Here is a 22,172-nt window from a genome sequence, read left to right as displayed (position 1 = left end):
TGTATTTATCTGCACTTCCTGTCTGTCCCTGCTGCACCTACCTAATAAAGGCGAAATGCCCCGGGCCAACAAGAAGAAAAAGAGAATCTGCGGAAAATTAAATGAAATTATCTCGAACTGTAATTATAGCTGGTCATATTATAATTTTGACCATTCAAATTGCAGTTTTTGTCAGAAATATAATTACTGATACTCTACAAAACCTATTAAATGTTTTAAATAAGCCTGCTTTTACGCCTCCTGCTGGTCTGCACCCTTGTGTCAAACAATACAAATTATAAAATATTGTGTGTGGTTTTTTTTAAGTCTTCTTCTCCCTGCAGATTCAAACTGACAGACTGAAAGCCTTTTCTCTCTTAAAAAGAACACACCCTCGTCCTCCTCCTCTTCCTCTTTTCCATTAGCACAAAGTGAATTAGCGGAGATGAGTCAGCCAATCAGCTGTGGCATTCAGAGGGAACGGAGCCATTATTGGCTAATGAGACGACAGGGAATTAAAGCTTTTATTCTAATAACAGTAATGTCTGTTTGTAACTGAGCCGCCTGCACCTGCTTCTCTCTTCTTCCAAGCATCATTTTCTGCTTTTTCTTTTCTTTTTTTTCTCCTTCTCGCAGCAGCGACCGGGGAATAGATCCTCACTGCCAGAGAGGGAAAATAATCTGTTGATTTAGATTCATATAGATGATTATTATTAGGAGATGACTGCACCTGTTTCTCTCTTTTAGTGCAGAGCAGAAATCTGGAGTCGAACCAACCCTCAGTCAGTTTTAGTGCAAGTGAAGTGCTGTTTGGTTTCACTGTTGAAGAGATCAGAGCTCCTTCCCCAACCGAGACCTGATTATTGATTATCTTTGGTTCTGCAAGGCTGGTGCACCTGTGCATCTCACCTGAGTTTTTTCACCTTCATCTGCAAAAATGTATCCAAGAAGAAGTAGATTCAGCTGTAAAATGATGGAAATTGCAGTGCAGCCATCTTATTTGACTAAAAAATGGACGAATATTTGAGTAACATTGGCCACTCATATATCAGGTAGAAATTTCCTTTATCATTTAGGCTAGCTTTCCAAATGAGTCTATACAGGCTGATTTCCATAGAAATTAACTTAGCCAATGGCTAGCCTGCAGGAGAATCAATCCAGGAGGTGATTGGATGATTTGGAAAAACACTCAGCTCTCATGTCGATTCTGCCTCCAGTCGCGCCTGACCTTGTTGGATATCATCTGGACTGTTTGAGGGTTTTCTTCCTCTCTGGATGTTTCTTGGAAATTGAACTGAACTCTGGTTAATTATCACTTTGGGCTCCTGGCCAATCGCATCACTCTCTCAGCAGAGTGAGGCCATTGATTGGTTAGGTGTTGTAAGAAGGAATTAAAGTGTGCATTTGCCAACATAAACAGTTTATATTGCTACAGTGCTCGAGACACACAAGTTCGAGTGTATGTAAAGCCACACACAATTATTCTTCTATCTTAGTGGGGATCTGGCTGCCGTAACAATAATAATGTGTAACCAGGATTATAACAAGCCTGACAGTCTGATTGTAACCTGAACCCCAAATTCGAGTCTGAAACCTCAAACGGTGTCATCGCTACGTCTAGAACTTGAGCCTGTACCCAGACAGATACATGCACAAGTGCACAAACACACAAATTTGCCAATAAGTGAAACTTCATGGTTGGATATTAACTGAGGTTGATTGGTGTGTGATTGCAGGAGGGAGCTTCACACCTGAGCTCCGCACACACACAAACACACACCCCTCTCTCCATATACAGCCGGTGAAACGAATACTGAACACGTCACAAATTCTCAAAGTAAATATATTTCTAAAGGTCCAGTTGACATGAAATTATCTCCAGATGTCTGTAACGATCCATCCAATCCACACACGCAAAGAAATCAAACCATAGATGTCCGTAAATAAATTAACTTCTGTGTGATAATGAGGAATGACACAGGGAAAAAGTATTGAACACATGAAGGAAGGGAGCAAAAAGTCAGTAATTAGAAAACAATCCTGGATCTTAGTGCAAATTAAACCAGCTGGTTCAGTCCCAACAGATGGCCTATAAGAGGGTGTCTCAAGACCTTTGCAGCTTTATTGTTTCAAGACACACTCGGGTCATTGGTTAGCCACAGCCACAGCCTGTATCCACGCTCACCACTCAAGACATTGCTGAAGAACAAATACGGTGAAGTTTAAATGTTGCCGATCACCCGTAGAACACTAGGAGACAATAGTCTGGTCAGATGAGACGAACATTGAACTCTTTGGATGCCACAGTGCAGCATTTGGAGTTCAGAGGACTGCATATCACCCCCATATGAGCATAGAAAGAAACTCCCTCAGACAGGCTCGGAAGAAAATCTCGGCCCTGTTCTTACTGATTTAAGGACCAGCTGGTGTTTTTGTTTTTATTGGCCATAAATTAGATTAGAGACAATTGGCAGTTGCTGTGGCAACCGAGAAATCATCCCTAAACTTCTCCCTCTGCCTCTTTTCTTTGGTAGCAGACATCCAGTCAGTAGGCATCCTAGATAAATTTGATAACTTGGGATGAACCTGTAAACGGCACCAAAGCAGGTTTTTTAGGTTTTGTCAAGATATTAAAGACAAAGAAAGCTCGGCTATGTCAGACTGTTTTCTGTGTATTAACAGAGCTGAATGCAGCGTTACCCTTCACTAACCCCAGGAATGCACTGGACGTGGGTCTGGTCCAAATAGCGTGTTCCCTAGAGATCAAGATTACAAAAGATCATAGTATGAATCTAAAATAATACATGAAATAACTTTATTTAGCTTGAGGTACAATATTCAGCTTCTTTCAGATGAGTTTTTATACATAAAAAGACGAAGTTTGGGAAGAAATACAATATCTAAACTCTAAACTGAAAACAGGAAAGCTAAAGAACTAACAAATTCAAGTTAACTTAAGATGTTACAACAGGATGCCTGAGTTGCAGTGCAGTCAGCTGTGGTCATGTTAAAGCTGCTGGTGTCAGGATGAGTGCCGTTTTTAATGCAAATGCAAATAATCGTCCTCACTTTGAGTTTCAGTTTGAACTTGAGCCTCCTCTGGACAACAGCCACTCTTCACTCATGCTGCTTTCCTTGTGCAAATAAACAAGAAAAGTCCAAATAAACAGACACATATTTTGGAGCAGGAGGACGTTTAGCTGCGGTGAAATTACATTTTTTTTATCCGTCTCTCCTTTCATGTGTAGCTGTGCTGCCATCGTGTCTCAAAACACCTAAAAACTATTTAAAATTATAAATAACACACCATCTCCTCCATTATTCACAGAGACCTTTAAAGACAACATTACCAGAGAAAAACGGACCAAGAAAAGCGTGTCGAAACCAGCTCCGTTTTCCAGTGAGCCTATTACCGTGCAGATAACTATCCCTGGATTACTAGGATACTAGGAAACGTGATTTTTCTCGGGCAAGTCGACCCTTTTATCCTGGTTTCTAGTCACAGAGCTACTGCATGACCACCACTACCTGCCCACCCTCTCTCTAATAGGCTCTAAATGGATCAAGGAAAACAGGCCAAGTCTGAAGCCTGGGCTCAGATTTATGTCTCCGCCTGGACGAGCTGCAGCTGTCAGAGGCCGGCCAGACACTCATAAATCGCCTCCTTCGCCTCAGGTTGTGTTTTTGTGCTAATGTGCAGTTGTTTGTCTGTTTATGTACCCCATATTTGTGTGTGTGTGTGTGTGTGTGGACTTTATTCAGAATCCGGTGTGCTTTGGTTTCCATAGAGGTGTAGCTCAACTGTCATGTGCGAGTTCTGCGATAGAGGAGGGCGGAGTTTGGCGAGCACGAATCAACGATGTGTTAAAACATCAACTTACAGTATGAACCCTCTCAGAGTGCTTCCAGATGTTCAAGTTAAAAGCAGATGTACGATCCACTTCTGTGATGAAGTTTAAACCTGCTGTCACTTGTTAAGTCTTTGGCTTTTGGCTGTTTTATACACTTATATAATTAGTTATATAACTTCTGTCATGGTAATTGCAAGTTTAAATCTTTCCACTGTTGGAAAATGTAATTTTTTTCTTTTAATATCTGAAAGTAGCTGTAGTTTCAGACGTTTCCACAGAGAAAGATCTACTTTCCTCATGGTAACTGATTATTATATAAATCAGTGGGCAGCTGGAACATTAACTTTAGAAATGCAACTGGCATATACCGCTCATAGTCTGCTCATTTCAGGCTCTATATTTATGTCCTGGAACTCCACTGGAGTAGCCCTGCATGATTCACAGCTTACAAGAAAAAGTTTAAGCCCCCCAGTTCCCCAGCCATTTAACTTTAAGGGCATCCTCCCTAAAAGGCTACTGTCTTCTGCTTGGCAGACAGCGGGAAGCCTACCAAAGGGCTGCACCCAGTGTTTGTGAGCTGCTCTGCTTATATTTGGTGGGGATGCTGTGTCTGTAATAGATAAATATATAATGTTTGAAACAAGCAGAGAGAAATAAAACAGAAACATCAGAAAGAGTCAGAGTAGTCCAAACCCTGGGCTCTAATGACAGTGTTTTATATGACTTGTCGACAGTAGATAGATAGAAATGAAATGTAATCTCAATGATTTAATGTAAATAATGGCAAACATTCACTGTAAACAAAGATTTAAACATCCACATTTAAATAATTACAACATGAACAAAGAGCCTCATAAAAATGAGTTTTGTTTCAATAATACGTTATATTGTTATACACCTGCTCTACACATCACAGTGTGAGGTATACAAACGCACAAAATCATCACCTGTACAGTGATTATATGCTGTGATTCAAAGACTTTGTCAAGATGTACAAATAATTTCTTTATACTTTACAGAGGAGTAGTGCTGTTATCTCTGAAAGCTGAAAGCTGTTCAGTCGGCTACAAAGAAACCTTTACCAACACTGCTTATTTTATATCAGGGAAAAATGTTTTATATCATATATATCATATAGTTGATGTTATTAAACTAACATTTAAATGTTTAAATTACTGTTGGGATCTTTGTGATAGTTAAGGTGACTTTTTATATAGATCAACATATTTAAAGTAATAATAATGTAATTTATTATGGTGCTGTAAGGAGTACAGAGAATAGGGGCAGTTTCTATGCTAAAATGTAAACCTAAAATGATCTTCTTCACTCCTGTTGGTTATCGTTTGAGTTGTACCCCTCCAAACTGAGATTAGTTTCACTCTGTATCACTTTTATGATGCTAATAGTAATTTTATGTCATACAGATCACAGAATTACAGTCTTTGAGACCCTTTAGCATGCTAGCTTTCATAGAGATTGGCTTTTAGTATTGTTAGCATACAATTTTAGGCTGCTTTATCCTTTCTGAAGTCACAGAGTGAAAAGACCCATAAAGTATATACACATCAGCGCTATGCTGGAAATTCAGTGTTATTAGTTTTTCATTTTTCCTTTCCTTCTGTGTAGAGATGTAGCTATAATTTTTTTATAGGTAATAACTGCAAAACTAGTGTTGTTAGCTTACTGTAATTAGTTTAAGCTATTTTGTAGCTGCGCAAGTTGGAGGAGACAGCGGTCCACTAAAAGCAGCTGGTGTTTGTTTCTGCTTTCTGAGGAGGGAAAAAAACCTGTTGATGGCATGTGCCCACATGCTAATTAGATGCTATATTTTTACACATATGGAGTCCATTTGTAGGAATAAATCACCACTTGTCAGTGTGAAATTTGACCTGTTTTTGACTGTTTTTTGCTATAATGTGAAAACACGTGGGCCTGTTTGGGAGCCCATATTACAGCAGAAAAAATAAAAGCCATGGTAGGAGCAAGACCAGCCATTAAAAGTATCAAAATTGGTCCCTTTTAAGGTTTTAAAGTGGATTTATGTCCATTTACTCACGCCAGACATTAGAGATATTTGTTTAGTTAAATTAGTTCCATTAAAAGTTGTAGAAGCATCAGTTAGCTGGGCCTATTTTAACGGACTCGTGGACGTACTGATACTTCAGATACTACATGAGATCACTGTGATACCAAAGAAAACTTCAAGTTTTTTTCCTCTTATTTCTATGTAGATTTATGGAGGTGTGTTCTGGAGAGATGTCAGAGATAATTATAGCCCCGGAAGCCGTTTGCCACGCTGAATCTAAAAATATATGTTTCGTGTGTGAGATTGAGCTGCGACTCTGAGAGGGGGGAGGATTTCTGACTCAGATCTGCTTTGAGCAGGTCTTTGCTTTGATTTGTAAGCTCCACAGACAGAACAGAGCCTCCGCTGAATGTCATGTATGTTGCTGAGTTTTTCGGTCAATTTACTTGCATTTACAGCAGCTTAATCTCGCCTAAAAGGGACACAAAACCCAGTGCGTGAGACATTTCTGTAGGCGACAGGGCGGAGGTGGAGGGTCTTTGTCTCGTAATCCGTCCTTGTAAGTGTGTCGGCTGTTAGTGTCGGTGTGTCGCGGCGCTAACGGGTTTGAACCTGACACAGAGCACAGTAATGATTTACTTTGTTTACCTAACTGTTTGACCCCCCCCCCCCCTCCCCTCCCGAGTGTGTGTGTGTGTGTGTGTGTGTGTGTGTGTGTGTGTGTGCGTATGTTCAAGGCAGTATCCAGGCCTTTTTCCTGCGCCATGTGTGTTTCTTGTAATTATTTAATGCAGTGACTTGCTACACTCTCTTTTTTCCCCTGTTGTAGCTGCCATAGTAATAAATGCAGGTGTTTAGGAGGCACCTCTAAACACCTGGGACCGCTTTGGGTGTGTGTGCGTGTTCTTACACATGTGTCTTTGTGAGGACTGCATTTATTTATAGACCTTGTGAGGACATTTGTGAAAAGTGAGGACATTTTTGCTAAACAGACCCATAAATTGTGGGTTAATTTTGTGACTTTGTGTCCTCGCAGGTTGATAAATGAATCACTGATAAATAAATTTTATGAAAAAAAACCCCCACACAGTTTATCACAGCTGTGTGTGTGTGTGTGTGCCTCACCTTGGGGAATGACTTCATCTCTACCTCGCTTTTCTTTTTATCTCTCTGCCTTAATGACTGTCCTCCTCACCCCTCCTCTCTCTCTCACACTTTTGTGCCCCCCCCCGCCCCCCCTCTCTCTCTCATGTTATTGACTGTGTTTTAGAGCAAAATCCATAACGTTTGTCCCAAAGGGCACGTTTTAGTGTGACGTCACGAACAGACACAGTAAACCAGTGTGTGTGGTCTGAGTGAAAAAAGCCTGTGAGTTATTCTTTGTGTGTGTGTGTGTGTGTGTGTGCTGCCCCACCCAGGCTAAATCTGAGCATGGTTAGACTTCTGAAGAACACATATTTTGACACGCTGTACAGTATCAGTCACTTAGTTTGAATCTCATTATCTCACAGTTTGGGGACCCGGGTTTCTTTTGGGGACAAAAAGTCCTGAAAAGGAAAGCTTTGAGTTGGAAGCCTTGGTTTCATGTTGGGAAGGTCTCTGTAGTGATGGAAACGCAGCTCTCTCTATCTGTGTTTCTGTGACCTTTGATGTTGCAGCTAGCAAAGCAAGTCATTAATTAACGTCTTTCCTAATTGGAGGAAAATGAATAAGTAATATTAATGTCTTGGTTTGATGTTTCCACTGAAACAGTTTCCTTATGTTTCATCACCCTGAATCCATGGACAGACATATTTAGCTCAGTCTTACCTGAATCCATACTAACAAGCTCTGGGTCTTGTGTCTCGTCAGAGTGAACAGCTAACATCTTTCATTACCGCAGAGACATCCATGAACCAAACTGGTGTCCTCCCAGTGTAATCTAGGGATAGTAACTGATCTATACAGGCATTTTAGCCTGGTATGTGGTGGCTGACTCCAAAAAGAGTCGGCCACTGCAGATTCCCATGTTAAATATTCAGCTTTACAACATAAAAAATATTTACAGCTCCACACAAAATAAACCATTGGCCTAATCAACACTTTTTCCCTTCATAATCACTCTGAGATTTTTTTTTTAATAACTCATCCACCTGGATAATTGCATTAGGAGTGTTGGATCTTTGACCGACATATCCCAATTAGCTTCAATGGCCTCAGCCATTACTCTGAATCATGAAACTAGGACGACGGCTTCACTGTAAGAGTGCCGTTGGAGTCCTTTAGAGCATTTTATCTGAATATATTACAGCTTGCTGGTGAACACACCATCCAAAAAACATCGTCATTCCCTTTTGCTGAGTTAAATTCTCGTAACAAGTCTGCTAATCATCTAATTCCCTGTCATATAATCCTGTGCAATGTGCATGTATAGTTTGTGTATGCTGCTAGCTAACCAAGTTTATTAGTGAAAAATGAACACTCCACTCTTTCATCAAAAAATGCTTTTGGTTTGAATAAACCAGCATTGCAGTAGCCAAAACACTAATGCTGAACCTCAACATGCATCATAGTAGTAGTAGTATCCAGCCAGCTACCATCAATCCAACAAACAACAATTGCGGATATATTTGGATAACTTGTTACTGAATACTGACAGTGGTCTTTGTGCAGAGGGCCATCAGAGACTTAAAAACAAAAACAAAACTAAACTCCTTTACGGTTGCAGTTTTAATTTAAATTGTGTGATTTTCAAAGTAAATTTTGACTGGGATGGTCTTTATGTTTATTCTTCATTAATATTAAGAGGCTACAGCCCATGAATACATCTTATTAAATTATAACTTACACTGCCTCTCAGATAAAAGATAAATGATGCTGCATGCAGAATAAAATGTTGGACAGTATTCTACGTTGTTTAAAACATATTTCTTTTCGTTGCTTTCAGATTCAGCTATTATTCATCATTTGTGTTAATAAGTGTTTGATGTAAACATCTAATTGTTGGTTTTTGGTAGAAATGTTGTCAAAGTTTTAAAAGAACCAGAGAGTGAAAGTGACACTTTTATCAGTCTCTGATAAAGCAAACTGAGCTGATAACACACACAGTCAGAATGGACAGCAGCAAATACTGCGTCCATGTGAACAAGCAGACGATTACTGCTGAGCAAACACAGACGCTCAGCTGGACCGGGCCTTGGAGCTGGATGATGGACAGATGCACATCAGCAGGTGGATGGCACAAGCTGAACATTTGTCTTTGTGAGGACCGCTGTGAGTTTTAGACATTGTGAGGACGTGTTGTCCTTCGTCTGGGACCTTGGGCCTCGTTTGACATCCAGTGTTGTTTAGAGGGTAAATGTGAAACTCTGGTGCAGAGTACGTAAAAGAAATTCTGACCTGGATTAATTTATTTGTGGACATGGGAGAGCAATGAGAGCTAAATCAGTACATATACAATCAGGATTTTCTTTTGATTGCTTGTTTTAAATGGATAAATATTTACAGCAGCGTCTAAAGAAGTAAATATTATCAGAAAATGTCTTGTCGAGTTTTGTTGCAAGACCAAAAAGAGATAAATCCCAGTGGAGGATCCTATTACTTTTTATTTTTCATCAATAAATAGGAAACCAGAGCTGTACAAATACTTAAAGACTTTTGGTTTGGGTTTTTTTTTCCAGCATAAAGTAAAAACAAGCTAAAAACTGAAGAGTTTTTATTTTCATATCTGCAAACTGACTGCTTTTGGCTTTGGGGAGGCTTTTTTAAAATGTTTGGAGCATATTTAGTGTTTACGTTTGTTGTAAGGGTTTGACTTGGACTCCAGGTCGGGGACCAGAGAATGTCTGATGTTAATAGCGGTCCTCACAAAGATGTATGCCGTCAGTTTCTTTGATGTGTCGTTTACATTCCTGTGCGATCTGCTCTGTGTCACGCAGAGACGCAAACTCGCTAAACTCTAAACACTCTGCAGCTCTGTCGTCTGTCCTGTGTCTTTATCTGTAAAACATACCTGATACATTGGAAGATTTCCAAATCCGGTTCAGATTTGTCCTCGATGAAGTTAACAGAACGTCTTGATGCATGCTCAGTCATCCAGGTAAGTCAATCCCAAAAGGTTGATTCTGTCCATTTGGACGTAGCGGAAAATTTGCATCATGACTGAAACCAGCACCACTGAAGCCTACTTGTACAAATGTACTGTTTATAAGTTGGAAACCTGCGGTCAGCTAAGACTGAAGAAGTCACTTGGATGAATGACGAAACATTTTCCGCTACGTCCAGATGAACAGAATCAACCTTTTGGGAAGTTAACTGAAATTCAGATGACAAAGAAAACTTCAACATAGACGTTCAGACTTGGATGACTTGATGATCAATACATGTTAACTGGAGGCTTTGACTTGAATTGTTCACTATGATAGATAAAGTAAGTTGCATGCAGAAGAAAGACTTAATGGAGATGATTAGCCTAGTTCCATTTTAGTTGTGGACACACAACCGAGGAAAATTAGCAGATTTGTTTTTAGTTATTCTTGCTATGTAGGGGTCTGAGGTGATTACATCAAGAGATTTTGTTCTGAGGTTTTTGTATTATGTATGGATTTTTGTACTCTCGGGGTTAGATGTTGTCACATGTCCGATACCACTTCTGGTTTGGATTTGGACACTTTGGACTCGGCATGAAGCACCTGTGTGTTTACCAACTTGCTGTTAAATATTCGGTACATTTTAGCAGGTTTTTAGGATAAAATGGAAAATGCACACTGCAGAAACTCAAAATCTTACCAAGTATATTTGTCTTATTTCTAGTCAAAAAATATTACACTTAAAACAAGACACATTCAGCTGCAGAGTAACATTTCAGTGAGATATAGGAGCTTGTTTTTAGACAGTGCATCTTGCATCTTGGAGACTTTTCACTTGTTCCATGTAGTGCAGCGTACGTTTGACTTAAAGCAGTCACTGCCTCTCCAGTGGCCTGCAGTCCTTTAGGTCATCAATCAGCTGTTGCATAAACATTTAGTCAGAAATGATCAAACTTCATTTTAGGTGTAGAGATATCTCAAAAGCAAATGTTCATATATATACTTTTCCTGAGTTGAAGTTACTTGGTAGTAACAGACAAAATGAGCTGCATACACAACAAACAGTTGGACTTTAAATTGCCAGATATCCAGTGGCAGTTCTGACTTGGATCCTTCCCCCCGCTGCTGCTTCTCACTCCCACCCCCTTTTCTTTTTTTTGCTTTTGCATCATCTCTTTCTCTCCTTGCTACCAGCTGCCCTACATATTGAAGGATAGATATCGTTGCATCACCACAGGCAACAGAAAAAATATCACACACACTGCAGAAAAACACGGTGCGCACACACATGCCGTCGTACCATGCACGCGCGCACAGAGGTGGATTAATTATTATTCAGTTGCCAGGGAGATGATGGAAGAATGAGCAAATCTGTCAGCTCCCCAAAGAGACTGAAGACTCTTCACACTTCATCCTCTCTCTCTCTGTTTATTTCATTCTTCCACTCAATCCAGGAGACGTGTGGGTGGGGGAGGGGATATACGCGGGTATATTATCTATTATAGCATGTGTAATTGTTACCATGGCAAAGATAATGCAGGCTTAAAGGGGAGAGCGCTTTTGGGTCCTCACGGGTTTGTTGCTGTGCTAGTTTCCATCATTTCTTGAACAATGAGTTGATTAAAACTAACAGTCGGTGACTAGTTGTTGTTTTCAAGCTCTGCAGAAAAGTAAAGATATAGGAGCGATAAATCAGATGATGTTTAAAGATGATGTTGGTTGAAATACAAACTGTGATCTGTGTGAGAGGCAGACACAGAGCTGAGTTAAACCTGCAGTGGAAGCTTTGACTTGACTTTTTCTAATAAGATGACAAACTGAGCCGAGTCCAAACCTTAAACTTTGTACTTGAACGTTAACCTAACGTTCCCTCTGCATGCACCATTAATCACCTATAATCTCAGGCAAATTAAAAACTACTACACCTATTAGGACTGTTCCCCCCGGACTCTCTGGGATTCGTTCTCTTTGGAAGTACATTTTTAACAGCCGCTAAGGTTGATTAACCCTTTGGTGCACGAGTGACTGGACCCTACATTCGTCGTTACTTGGATCTGAAATCTTCTCGTCTTTGGTTCGGCCTGTCAGCTCTTTTCCTTCTGGCTTTTGTCACCCCACACCTTCCCGTTGCTTCGTTGATCCGGGTTTGCAGTTGGGAACCACCTTCCAGTCACCTTCTCATATGTGGTGTAGCTTTGAGAGCTCAGTGAGGAAAACTCGTCATGCTGTGGTGATACCAAACTGTTACAAAGCATAATAATAGCATCTGCTGTGAACAGATAAACAGAGTTTGGGTTTTGGACTAGCATGTGGTGCTAGTTTCCATCATTGTAAAAATGATGGAAACTTGAAAATCCACTGAACTTCCAAAGGATCTTATGAATAACTTCCATCAGAAATGTGCTAATTTAAGTCTTCTGTGCATTAGTTGCAGCTAATTTTGTTGCTTACTGAGGAAATATGATTTTAAGACTCACGGAAAAAAAATAATCCAGTTTAAGCATGTGTGTGTTTGTGTGTGTTGGGGGATGGGGGAGGAACTAATAAGCTTAAGTGCCTCCCCTCTGCCTGTTTCACCCTTCGCTGCTCTTCCTCCTCCTCTTCCTCCCTCAGGGCGCGATGGCTGACTGAACAATGTTTAGTGTCCGTCTGAAGGAGCTAAATGGATACGATGGCCCTCCTTCACACACTCACGCTGTCTCCTCCTCTTGTCTGATCTCAGGTCAGAAGAAGGAGGCGACAACATGATTATTTTCCATCTGAAATGGAGTTTCAGTACTTTTCGTGGTAATTCGTACACCGGCTGGATGGCGTGATCGGCCCCACTCGGTCTAAAGAGACACTTTGATGGTCCTAACACTCTGCTATCTTGTTGGAGGTGCTAATGTGCAGTTTAATTGTTTTCTGACAGAATTCACAGAGGAATAATAAAAGATGCCACCATTTTTTCTCATTTTAGTGCTGGTGTCTTTCCACGCTGTAATGGGCAGTAACTCCAGTCAGGTTTAAATCAACAGATTTCCAATAGAAGTTCTGACTGGTTTAAAAAAGTAAATAGCCTCCATAGAACAGGAAGGCCTTTCTGAGTGTTATATTAGAAGATTTTTCAAATGTAATATGTATAATATATGTTCCTGTTGAGGATGTCATATTATTCCCAGATTAGTTTTTAGGAAAATGAACAGAGTATTCATACTATAGATGAGGTTAAATGATTAGAAGGGCTTAAATTAGCTGATTTTTAAAAGAAATTAGAAGAATTAACAAAGCAGCTCCACATGCAGATGATCCATCCTCTTCAGGGTCGCGGGGGGCTGGAGCCTATCCCAGCTGTCTGAGGGCAGGAGGCGGGGTACACCCTGGACAGGACGCCAGGCTGTAGCAGGGTTAACATAGAGACAGACAGCCATTCACACCTATGGGCAGTTTAGAGTTACTAATTAACCTAACCCCACTAAGTGCATGCAGGAGTACCTGTAGAGAACCCGTGTAAACAACGGGAGTACATGCAAACTTCACACAGATGGTGGATTTGAACTCAGGACCTTTTTGCTGCGGAGCAACAGTACTAACCACTGTGCTGCCCTACATGCAAATCAGTCTGAGGAAACAGTTTCTGCCGAACGGCAGAAACTGTTTCCGACGCAGCAGTCCGGTCTAAGCGAGCAAACTCAACGCTGAAGCGCTCTCTTATCGGGTGCTTGAGTTTCAAAGCAGAGCTTGAGCAAAACATGATTTTCAAATTTGTCCACATTAGTGAGAACACAGGCTGAAAGGAGAGTCTGCAGCAGAGAAGCAGCAGCAGCTGAATGAAACTTGAGCGTAGCATGCTAACAGACTTGCTGCATGTTTTTGTGTGTCTGTGTGTGCGTGCTGTAGGGAAAGTAGTGCAGGTGTTGAGTTTCAGGGTGCTATAATGTGTTTGTGAATGAAAGAGAGAGGCAGACAGATTGAATGAGAGCTGAATGAGTCTGTTAACAGACACTAATGAGTCTGACAGAACGAGGCTGCCTTTAGAAAGACGCTGAATTCAAGGTCTCTACCAAAATAAAACACACATGCCAGAAAGGTGACACATGAAGAGAAGGAAAAATGTTTGTGTTTTTAATGAGGCGAAAGAAATGCCACGAGTGTCTGTGAAGAGGAAAACTCAACGCTAGTCTGTGCAGGTTTAACTGTTTTCTTTTTTCTTTTTAATACAAGACAGATAAATACTTTATTCATCAGGACTCCAGTGAGATTTCATATTATCAACAGGAGTTAATTTAGTGGTTTTTTGCATGATTTTAAATCTTACATCAAAAAAATTCAATGAAAGTCTCACACAAGTTTCTGTAAAACTGGGTCAAAGCATGATCAAATGATCGACAATTAAAAAAAAAATAAAAAGAAAGAAAGAAACAACATCAAGGTTAAAGCTGCACTAACACAAACAATACAACACCACAACAACCTCCCTCATCTGACTTAGAAACAGCATCAAACTGAGCTGCAGACACACAATCACAGGAATAACATATCTAAATGTTTCTACAGGAGCCCTCAGGACTGCCAGTCGATGTGGCTCCATGTTTAAAGCTTTAAATAGTTATTTTTTACTACTTATGTGCTTAGTTACACACAGAGAGACACAAAATTCCCATTGTGGTCATTAAACTCTAGAAATGTTGCCGTAATGACCGAGATGATATAAAAAGATGAACGTAGCCACCACGATGTCACTCTGCTGCCTTGTGCAAAAACAAGCTGCATCTATAAACAGCATGGCTGAAACACACACACACACATCCTGACTAATTATGCTGAGTTACAGACTCATAAAATACTAGAATTTCACTCACTAAAAGCAGAGCTTCTTGGATGGCCTGTTTCATAAAGCAGATCATAATCTTAGTTAGATAATACATGAAAACGTGTCTCAGGAGCCACAAACACGGTAAAAAGTTACAGTTTAATGATACTGGGATACCAGCCGCCACACCCCCGACTCATGTGACTCGTGAAAGTTAAATAATCCAAGGGACACAAAACAACAAACACAAAAGTTCGACATTTTAACATGGGAACCTATTGGGACTGACTCACTTTTGGAGGCAGCCTCAAGTGGCCATCCTAGGAACTGGTTTTATTTTGTTGTGTTCATCCTCACAACCTTAAAGGCCGGTCTCTGAATGTATTGTTGGGGACCGCTGGATGGAAACTGATTCTGACATATAGTCAACGCTATCAGCCTTTAAATTAGAGCCATGATGTTGGTGGGAGGATGCAGTCAAAAGTTGATCTGCTGCTGATAACACTGTTTTAAAAATGAACTAAAAAAATGTGCGCATAGGTATAAAGCTGTCATCATACTGTCAGCTTTCACTGGAGCTCTGTATTACATATAGCAATAGAGTTGAACTACAAACCTCCAGAAACATAAATACACACTGTACACACACACACACAGCGTATTGGATGCAGTAACAATAATTGTTTTTAAATGATGATTTTAAAACAAATGAATAGCTCTGTGGAAACAGAGTTAACACGAAGTCAACAAACTTCCAAGAGGAGCTTTTGTAATATCTAAATAAACAGGGAAAAAAATTAATCGTATGATTTTAAAATGAAGTTCTGTCATGAATGTATAATAGCTTTATGTAGTCCTGTGTGCTTGTGTGTGCAGCTGTAAATGCACACGCTCAGAGTCGGTACTATCAGTAATAGAGTCGGTTTATCGCAGATGAACCGGCAGCTTTACTCTGTCTCCCTCCCTCACCATCGGGCTGGACCACACGTTTAATACTTATTTCACGCACACACTGATACACACACACGGAGGTATTGCATTACAACGGAATTTCAGGCAGCTGGCTGCAGGCCGTGTGTGTGTGTGTGTGTGTGTGTGTGTGTGTGTGTGTTTGGTATCTGGTTTCCACCAGTCGCTGACCAACTAAGCAGAATAAACAGTGAAAATGAAAAATTGTGTGCGTTTAACAAACTGAAACGGCAGCGAGTGGCATCAGAGACACCAGGAGGAAGAGCACACGAGAGTTTAATCAGCATATTTTCTAATGGAAGAAACAAAATGCAGAGTGAGAAATGGACGTCCTGACTCGGATTGTGTTGGTTAATAATTCACTGGCTGCAGACAGGCTTGCAGAAGGATGTGAAATCAGCAGGTTTTCTGTGGCAGTTCTGACTTGGATGTTTTTCCTTCTTTTCCGTACAGGCTGGAGTTTCAATGTCGTAGTTTCCAAAAATCAGGATGGCTCGAACTGCGTTTCAGCCACAAAGACAAACAGAACCCAATCACACTGCAGTGATTAAATGGTGATCAGCGTCTGTTAAATAAGAAAGTTTCCAGTGGGAGTTGTGAATGAGATCCTTTGGAGGAAAAGAAAAGCAGAGAAGAAAGATGGAAGAAAATGATTTCTCATGGAAATTCTGACTGTGAGTTGTTTAGAGGACAGTCCTGTTTGCATTTCCTTAAATTAAACATGGACAAACAGTCCTTTAGAGAAACAGAAAGAAATCCCTAAAAGTCAATTTTCCCGTTTCTGCCTGATGTTGTTTTTTATGAAAGAGTGAAACACAAAGACAGTCGAACACTTTAGTGTCTGTTAGTTCTGCCAGTTTCCCTCGAGAGTTCTCCATTTGATAGCACTGGAAAACCTGATGGATTAATTACTACATTTCTAATGGAAGTTCTGATTTACGTTCTGGGGGAAAAAAATCAGATATCTTTTTGTTCGAACGCTTTAAATCAGCGAGTTTTGAATTGGAGAAGCTTTGTGCTGAAGAAAGCCTTGATGGCAGTTTAAGTTCTGACTAAAGTGGAAAGTTTCAACAGAGACATTCATCGAGTCAAAAGGGCTCGAAGACAAACGTGAGTTGGACTGAACTTTAACCTCCTAGGACCTGGCGTCCACATATGTGGACATCACATTTTGGGTTGTCTAGACCAAAATACAACATTTTGCTCTACAAAGCCCTGATATCCACTTACGAGGACATTATACTCCCACTGTTCTATCAAAATTTACAACACACGTCCTCATATGTGGCTCTCATTTTTCTCAGAAACAAAAATCTGGTAATTCTTTGTTTTTACATTCATCAGGTCCCAATCAGCCCAAATAGCAAAGAGAAAATAAAAATGCGTCACATGAAAGAGTTCAGGTCTTAGGAGGTTAATAAGAAAGTTTTCAGTGCAAAGATTCACAGCTGGAGTTTGAAATCTGCAGTTTTCTGACCTAAATTCCCACAAAAACAACAGTTTGGATCATTAAAAAAAAGAGTTGATGAGCGATACATAAGCAATGTTTAATAGAAGTTTTGAACTGGATAAGCTTTGCGCAGCAGAAAGCTTTGATGATGGTGAAATCTGCATCTGTCTGTTAGAAGTTCTGACTTTGGGAACGTTTAAAAAAAGAGAAAACAGCTTGTCCTGGAAAAAAAATGACACGAGCAAATTTCCAGTGGGAGTCCTGATAGGGATTATGTTACTAAACAGTGTGCGCGTTCCACAGGAATAAAAGCACTCGACGACAGTTCTGACTTGGACTGATGGATTTTAATAAAGAAATTACACTTGATACAGAGATTTACAGCTGAAGTTTTAAATCAGCAGTTTTCCAAAAGACGTTCAAGGATGAAACAAACCAACAGCTTGGTTCATTAAAGAAACAAACAACTTGTTATATCACAGTTTCCTGATTCAGAGTTTTGAATCGTATACATTTTGCACTGAAGATCGACTCGCCGATGGTTAAATTAGTATCTTTTCTAATGGAAGTTGTGACTTGCATCTGAAATCAGGTGGAAACAGCTGCTGCTGGGCGTTAAAGCCGAATCTAATTGGATATGTGATTCAGAGCTCAGCTGGACATTCGAGTTTGTTCTCGTCACATGATCCTGTCGGTTAATGAATCTCGGAAGGAGTGCGTCTGTCAGCGCGCGCACACACACACACACACAAACACACACATTCGTTTCCCGAGACTTGCTCAATCCACAAACTTCACAGTGAAAGTTAACGATTTATCTTAATGGCACTTTTTCTGTCGAGTCCCCACAACGTGAGTAATGCTCATCGCCGAAGCACACCCCGGGGCAACACAATACGACAGACGGATTGTGTCTCTGGGCGAGAGGTCAAAGGTCAGAGCGAGGCTGTGTGGGTGAGATCGCGACCTCGGGCTGTGCTCAGAACAAAGCAGGTGTTGACGGTTTGAATCCCAGCCGGGAGTCACGAGTCAAAGGTCACTTCCTCTATCACTCTGTCACTCCCCCGTCACGTCTTCTTCTCCTCTTTCTTTGTTTCTCTTTCATCTTCTCCTGTTTACTTCTTTTCTTCCTCATCTTAATTTTCAGTCTCTCAGATTTCTGATTGCTGCTCGTTGAAGTTTTTCATTGGTCGATGTCATGTTTGCTCCAGCTAAGAAAAAGGCAGAATTTTAATGCGATCCTGTTTTGGAAAATAAGGCAAAAATCTGACTTTTGATGTGTTTTGTGGAAATGCCTGAAAGATTCAGGATGATGTTTGCCTTTCTTGGCACGAGACTGGAAACTGGTGGAAACCAAACTGGTGGCCACATCCCCAGAGACCAGCTCCACCACCACCTCTGATTCCTACGGCGAGCACAGCCACAAAAGTCCCATTTTGGAATTTGCTGTTTTTTGTTAGTTTCTTGTTTTCTGGTAAAAACTCACCTGAGAAAATGAAATTCAAAGATTTTTCTGAAACAGGTCGGTGTTTGTGTGGAATGTGGAAATTCATTTTTCTATAGATTACACCTTTAGATTGAATTTTACAGCACGTGTGTGTGTGTGTGTGTGTGTGTGTGTGTCTGAGAGAGAAATTTGTGTTAGGTTTCTGTCTGCTGCAGTGTCCTACTTTAACGTCTCCTCCCTCACTCTGCTATGAGTGTGTGTGTGTGTGTGTGTGTGTGTGTGTGTGTGTGTGTGTGTGAGAGGGAGAGAAAATCGGTGTGTTTCTGTAAAACAGGATTGTGCAAGTGTGTATTTGGTTGTGAGTCAGACCTGCTGCCTGTGTGTGTGTGTGTGTGTGTGTGTGTGCAACTCGTCAGCTCTAATTAAGCTCGGCCTCTTAACGAGCAGACAGCTAATTAACACACTAAGAGAAGCACACACATTTGTCCTTCATCACACGCTCTGGTTTCTTCATCGTTTTTGTTGCTATCTTTCTTCTTTCCTTCTTTATTCCCTACCTTTGCACCCTTAAATCCTTTCCTTATGTCTTCCTTTTTTGTGTGGTTTACTCTTTATTTAACTTTTATCCCAGCCTCCTCAGTCATTTCCTTGAATCTTTCCACTTACTTCCCTCCTGTTTTCATTCCTTTTCTTTTCTCTTCTCTATATTTTTGTGTTTTTCTTCACTTGTTCCCTTCCTTCCTTCATTCCTGTTTTATTTCCCTTTCTTTCTCCTCACTTCCTTTCCTTACCTTGAACTCCCCTCAGATCTTATTTCTCTTCCATTCTGTGATTTTAATTGTCGCTTTTGTAATTTTCCATTTTCTTTCCTTCTCTTTTTCTCTCATCTAATTTTTTCCCCTTCTCATTTTCTCCTTTTCTTTTTTATCCCCGTTTCCTCCCCCTCTCTCTTTCCCCTCTCCCACTTTTACCCCCTCTTCCTCCTCTTCCTCTGTGGTGTTTTTCTGGGTCAGACAGAGGGAGGGAGGCGGGAAGGTTTGGGGAGATTTGGGGAATCTTATTTTAGTCGCTCCACATTTTTGAGCAGTGTGTTTGTCTCCTCATCAGCCCTCTGCTGTATTTAACTTTACATGCTCACCATCATCATCATCATCATCATCATCTCTATTCAGTGAAATCTAATCCCATTATTCGCTTTTATATCTGTAAAATGGCGGCTTTTTTTTTTTTTTACATGGTGCTATGAAACAGTTCAACACTTTGCATTAAGTGTGAGGCACCCTCACAGTTGCCGGGCAGATTTCTGTGGATATTCAAAGCCACCAGAGCATGAAGCCCAATGAAAAAAAATCTTTGTGCATTTGAATCTGTGAATTTCCAGTTGAAGTTCTAAACAAAAGGAAAAATATAAAAAAATAAAAAGGCAGATTTTTATTTCACGCGTTCGGTATATGGAAAATATTTGGAACTGATGAAACTGCAAATTTCTAGTTGAAGTTTAGCTTTAGATTATAGATTTTCCAATAAATTATAGAAATAATATTTCTTTAAAGGAAAAATGATTAAATTAGGTTTGTAATTGATGTTGTTTTGGATTTAAAAGCATCTCCACTTTAATTCTGTAATTAAGAGTTAACTCAGATTTTCAGTGGAAGTTCAGACTTCATTGTTCTTGTTAAAAAAAACTGTATCTCTGCTACAAAATAGCACAGAAGGTAAATCATTAGATTCATTGTTGGATTTTCAATAGAAAGACTTGTGGGTGTTAAACTGGCGGATTTTCAAAGCGAGTCTGACTTTTCTTAAATGAAGAAAATCATCTTTGTATGGAAGACCTAATTAAAAGTTAAATTAGCGTATTTCAAAAGGAGGCTCTGGTTTTTGACTAGATAAAGAAAAGAAAGAAATTTTCTGCATAATAAAAATCTCTGTGTTAATGGAGGAGATTCTAACAGAGGTTTTGACATAATTTTCTTTGAAAATTGAAAATAAAAGTTGGAGAATGTTTCCGTTTGCTCCTTCCTGAGTGATTTTCCAGTTTGTTAGCGTTTCTTATTGTTTTTACAGGTAGATTTTTTTAATGATCGTCATTCCTTTTGTGTTCGTTTCAGATCCGCGTGGATGGGATCCCGCCGCCGGCCGAGAACGCTTTGCTGTATGAGACAGTGACTGTGGTGGAGGGGAAGCCGATCCTGAGAGACATGGTGTTCAGTCCTGACCATCAGTACATCTACCTGCTCAGTGACAGACAGGTAAATACACCTGCCGAGCCCTTACACGATCAGTCAGAGAAACGGTCACGAGACTCTTCTCCGTTCGTTTGTCCCTTTTATTTCTTCTTTGAATTTTACAGCCCAAAAAACAAAGCTGGCGTGATGGTGACACACCAGATCGGCTTGTTTGGGTCACCCTGAACATTTCATATTAAATGTTTATACAGAGATTTCGTTGTGATGCTCTGACATGATTAATGGTTTTTTTTTATGGGTTAATCTAACAACATTTGTGCTCAAAAGAATTTGATCAGCAGATTTATAACTGAAGACCTGCATTTTAACAGAAATCAAAAAGTTCTGGCTTAGATTCTCCCTGATTCAGAAAAATAAAATCCTGCACAGAAGAACGACGTCTGAGGGTTAAATTAGCAGATCTGTAATGGAAGTTCTGCTGGACAGAACTGTGAAGATTTCCACTAAATGATTTTAGTGAACTTTTACTCACCCAGACAAATTTATCCTTGTATAATAGAATTACTAAATAACCTAAAGAAAATGAAAATAACAAGCTAGATCGGAACATTTCCAACTGCATTAAGACTTTTAATCATTTAGTTATCTTCTAATCAATCATGAAAACAAAGAAAAGCTTGATATAGATGAGATGAGGAAAAGCAAATCTGTGTAAATGGAACTAAATCAGCAGATTTCCAGAGGAAGTTCTGATAAATATAAAAAATAAAATGCTCTACAGAAGAAGGCATTTTGTTTAATGTTCAATCATCAGATTTTCAATGGAAGTTCTGCATCGAGGTTTTCAGTAGCCAATGAAAAGAAAGAAAAGGTCTGTACACAATAAAGACTCATGAGTTGGTTTTTAGTTCGTCAATAAGGGTTCCAGTCATTAATTGGGGGGCAAAGCATGTTCTATATAGAAGAAAGCTTCTGAGTGTAAAATCAGCAGATTCCTAATGGAAGCTTTCCAGCAGCTAATGAAAAGCAGGAAAAGCTCTGCACAGAACTCAGGAGGATTAAGTGGGCAGATTTCCAACGGACTATTTGGCTTAAATTTCTTGTAATGCAACTTCTAGCGTAGGTTTTTCAAAAGTTGCAGAGAACAAAGTCCTGCACAGAAGAAAGCCTTATGAGCATTATATCAGCGCATTCCTAATGGAAGTTCTGCATTAGGGCTTCCAGCAGCCGATGTAAAAAAGGAAAGATTCTGCACTGAGGAGAATCAGCACAAATCTGTCTTTTTGATAAGAAAATGAGCCCAAAAAAATACACAGCAGGTCAGTTTATCAGAGGAGCTGCAGTCATTTACAGGGGAGGTTACGTGTGTGTGTGTGTGTGTGTGTGTGTGTGTGTGTGTGTG

At 40.1% G+C, this 22,172-nt stretch overlaps 1 protein-coding gene across 1 annotated transcript in view; it reads left to right on the top strand.

Annotated features, from left to right (window-relative positions):
* The window catches only part of plxna3 (plexin A3), a 148,953-nt gene that overhangs the window by 61,414 nt on the left and 65,367 nt on the right, over nt 1–22,172 (top strand). Inside the window, exon 7 of the mRNA XM_084917251.1 lies at nt 20,693–20,833. Coding sequence (XP_084773377.1) covers nt 20,693–20,833 — 141 coding nt within the window. The remainder of the gene's footprint in view (nt 1–20,692; nt 20,834–22,172) is intronic.

Source organism: Perissodus microlepis, chromosome 20 (genome assembly GCF_051167445.1).
Source record: "Perissodus microlepis isolate ML-2025 ecotype Zambia chromosome 20, ASM5116744v1, whole genome shotgun sequence".
Classification (NCBI taxonomy): domain Eukaryota; kingdom Metazoa; phylum Chordata; class Actinopteri; order Cichliformes; family Cichlidae; genus Perissodus; species Perissodus microlepis.
The sequence above is the reverse complement of the archived record's forward strand: the minus strand, read 5'-3'. Positions and strand labels throughout refer to the sequence as shown.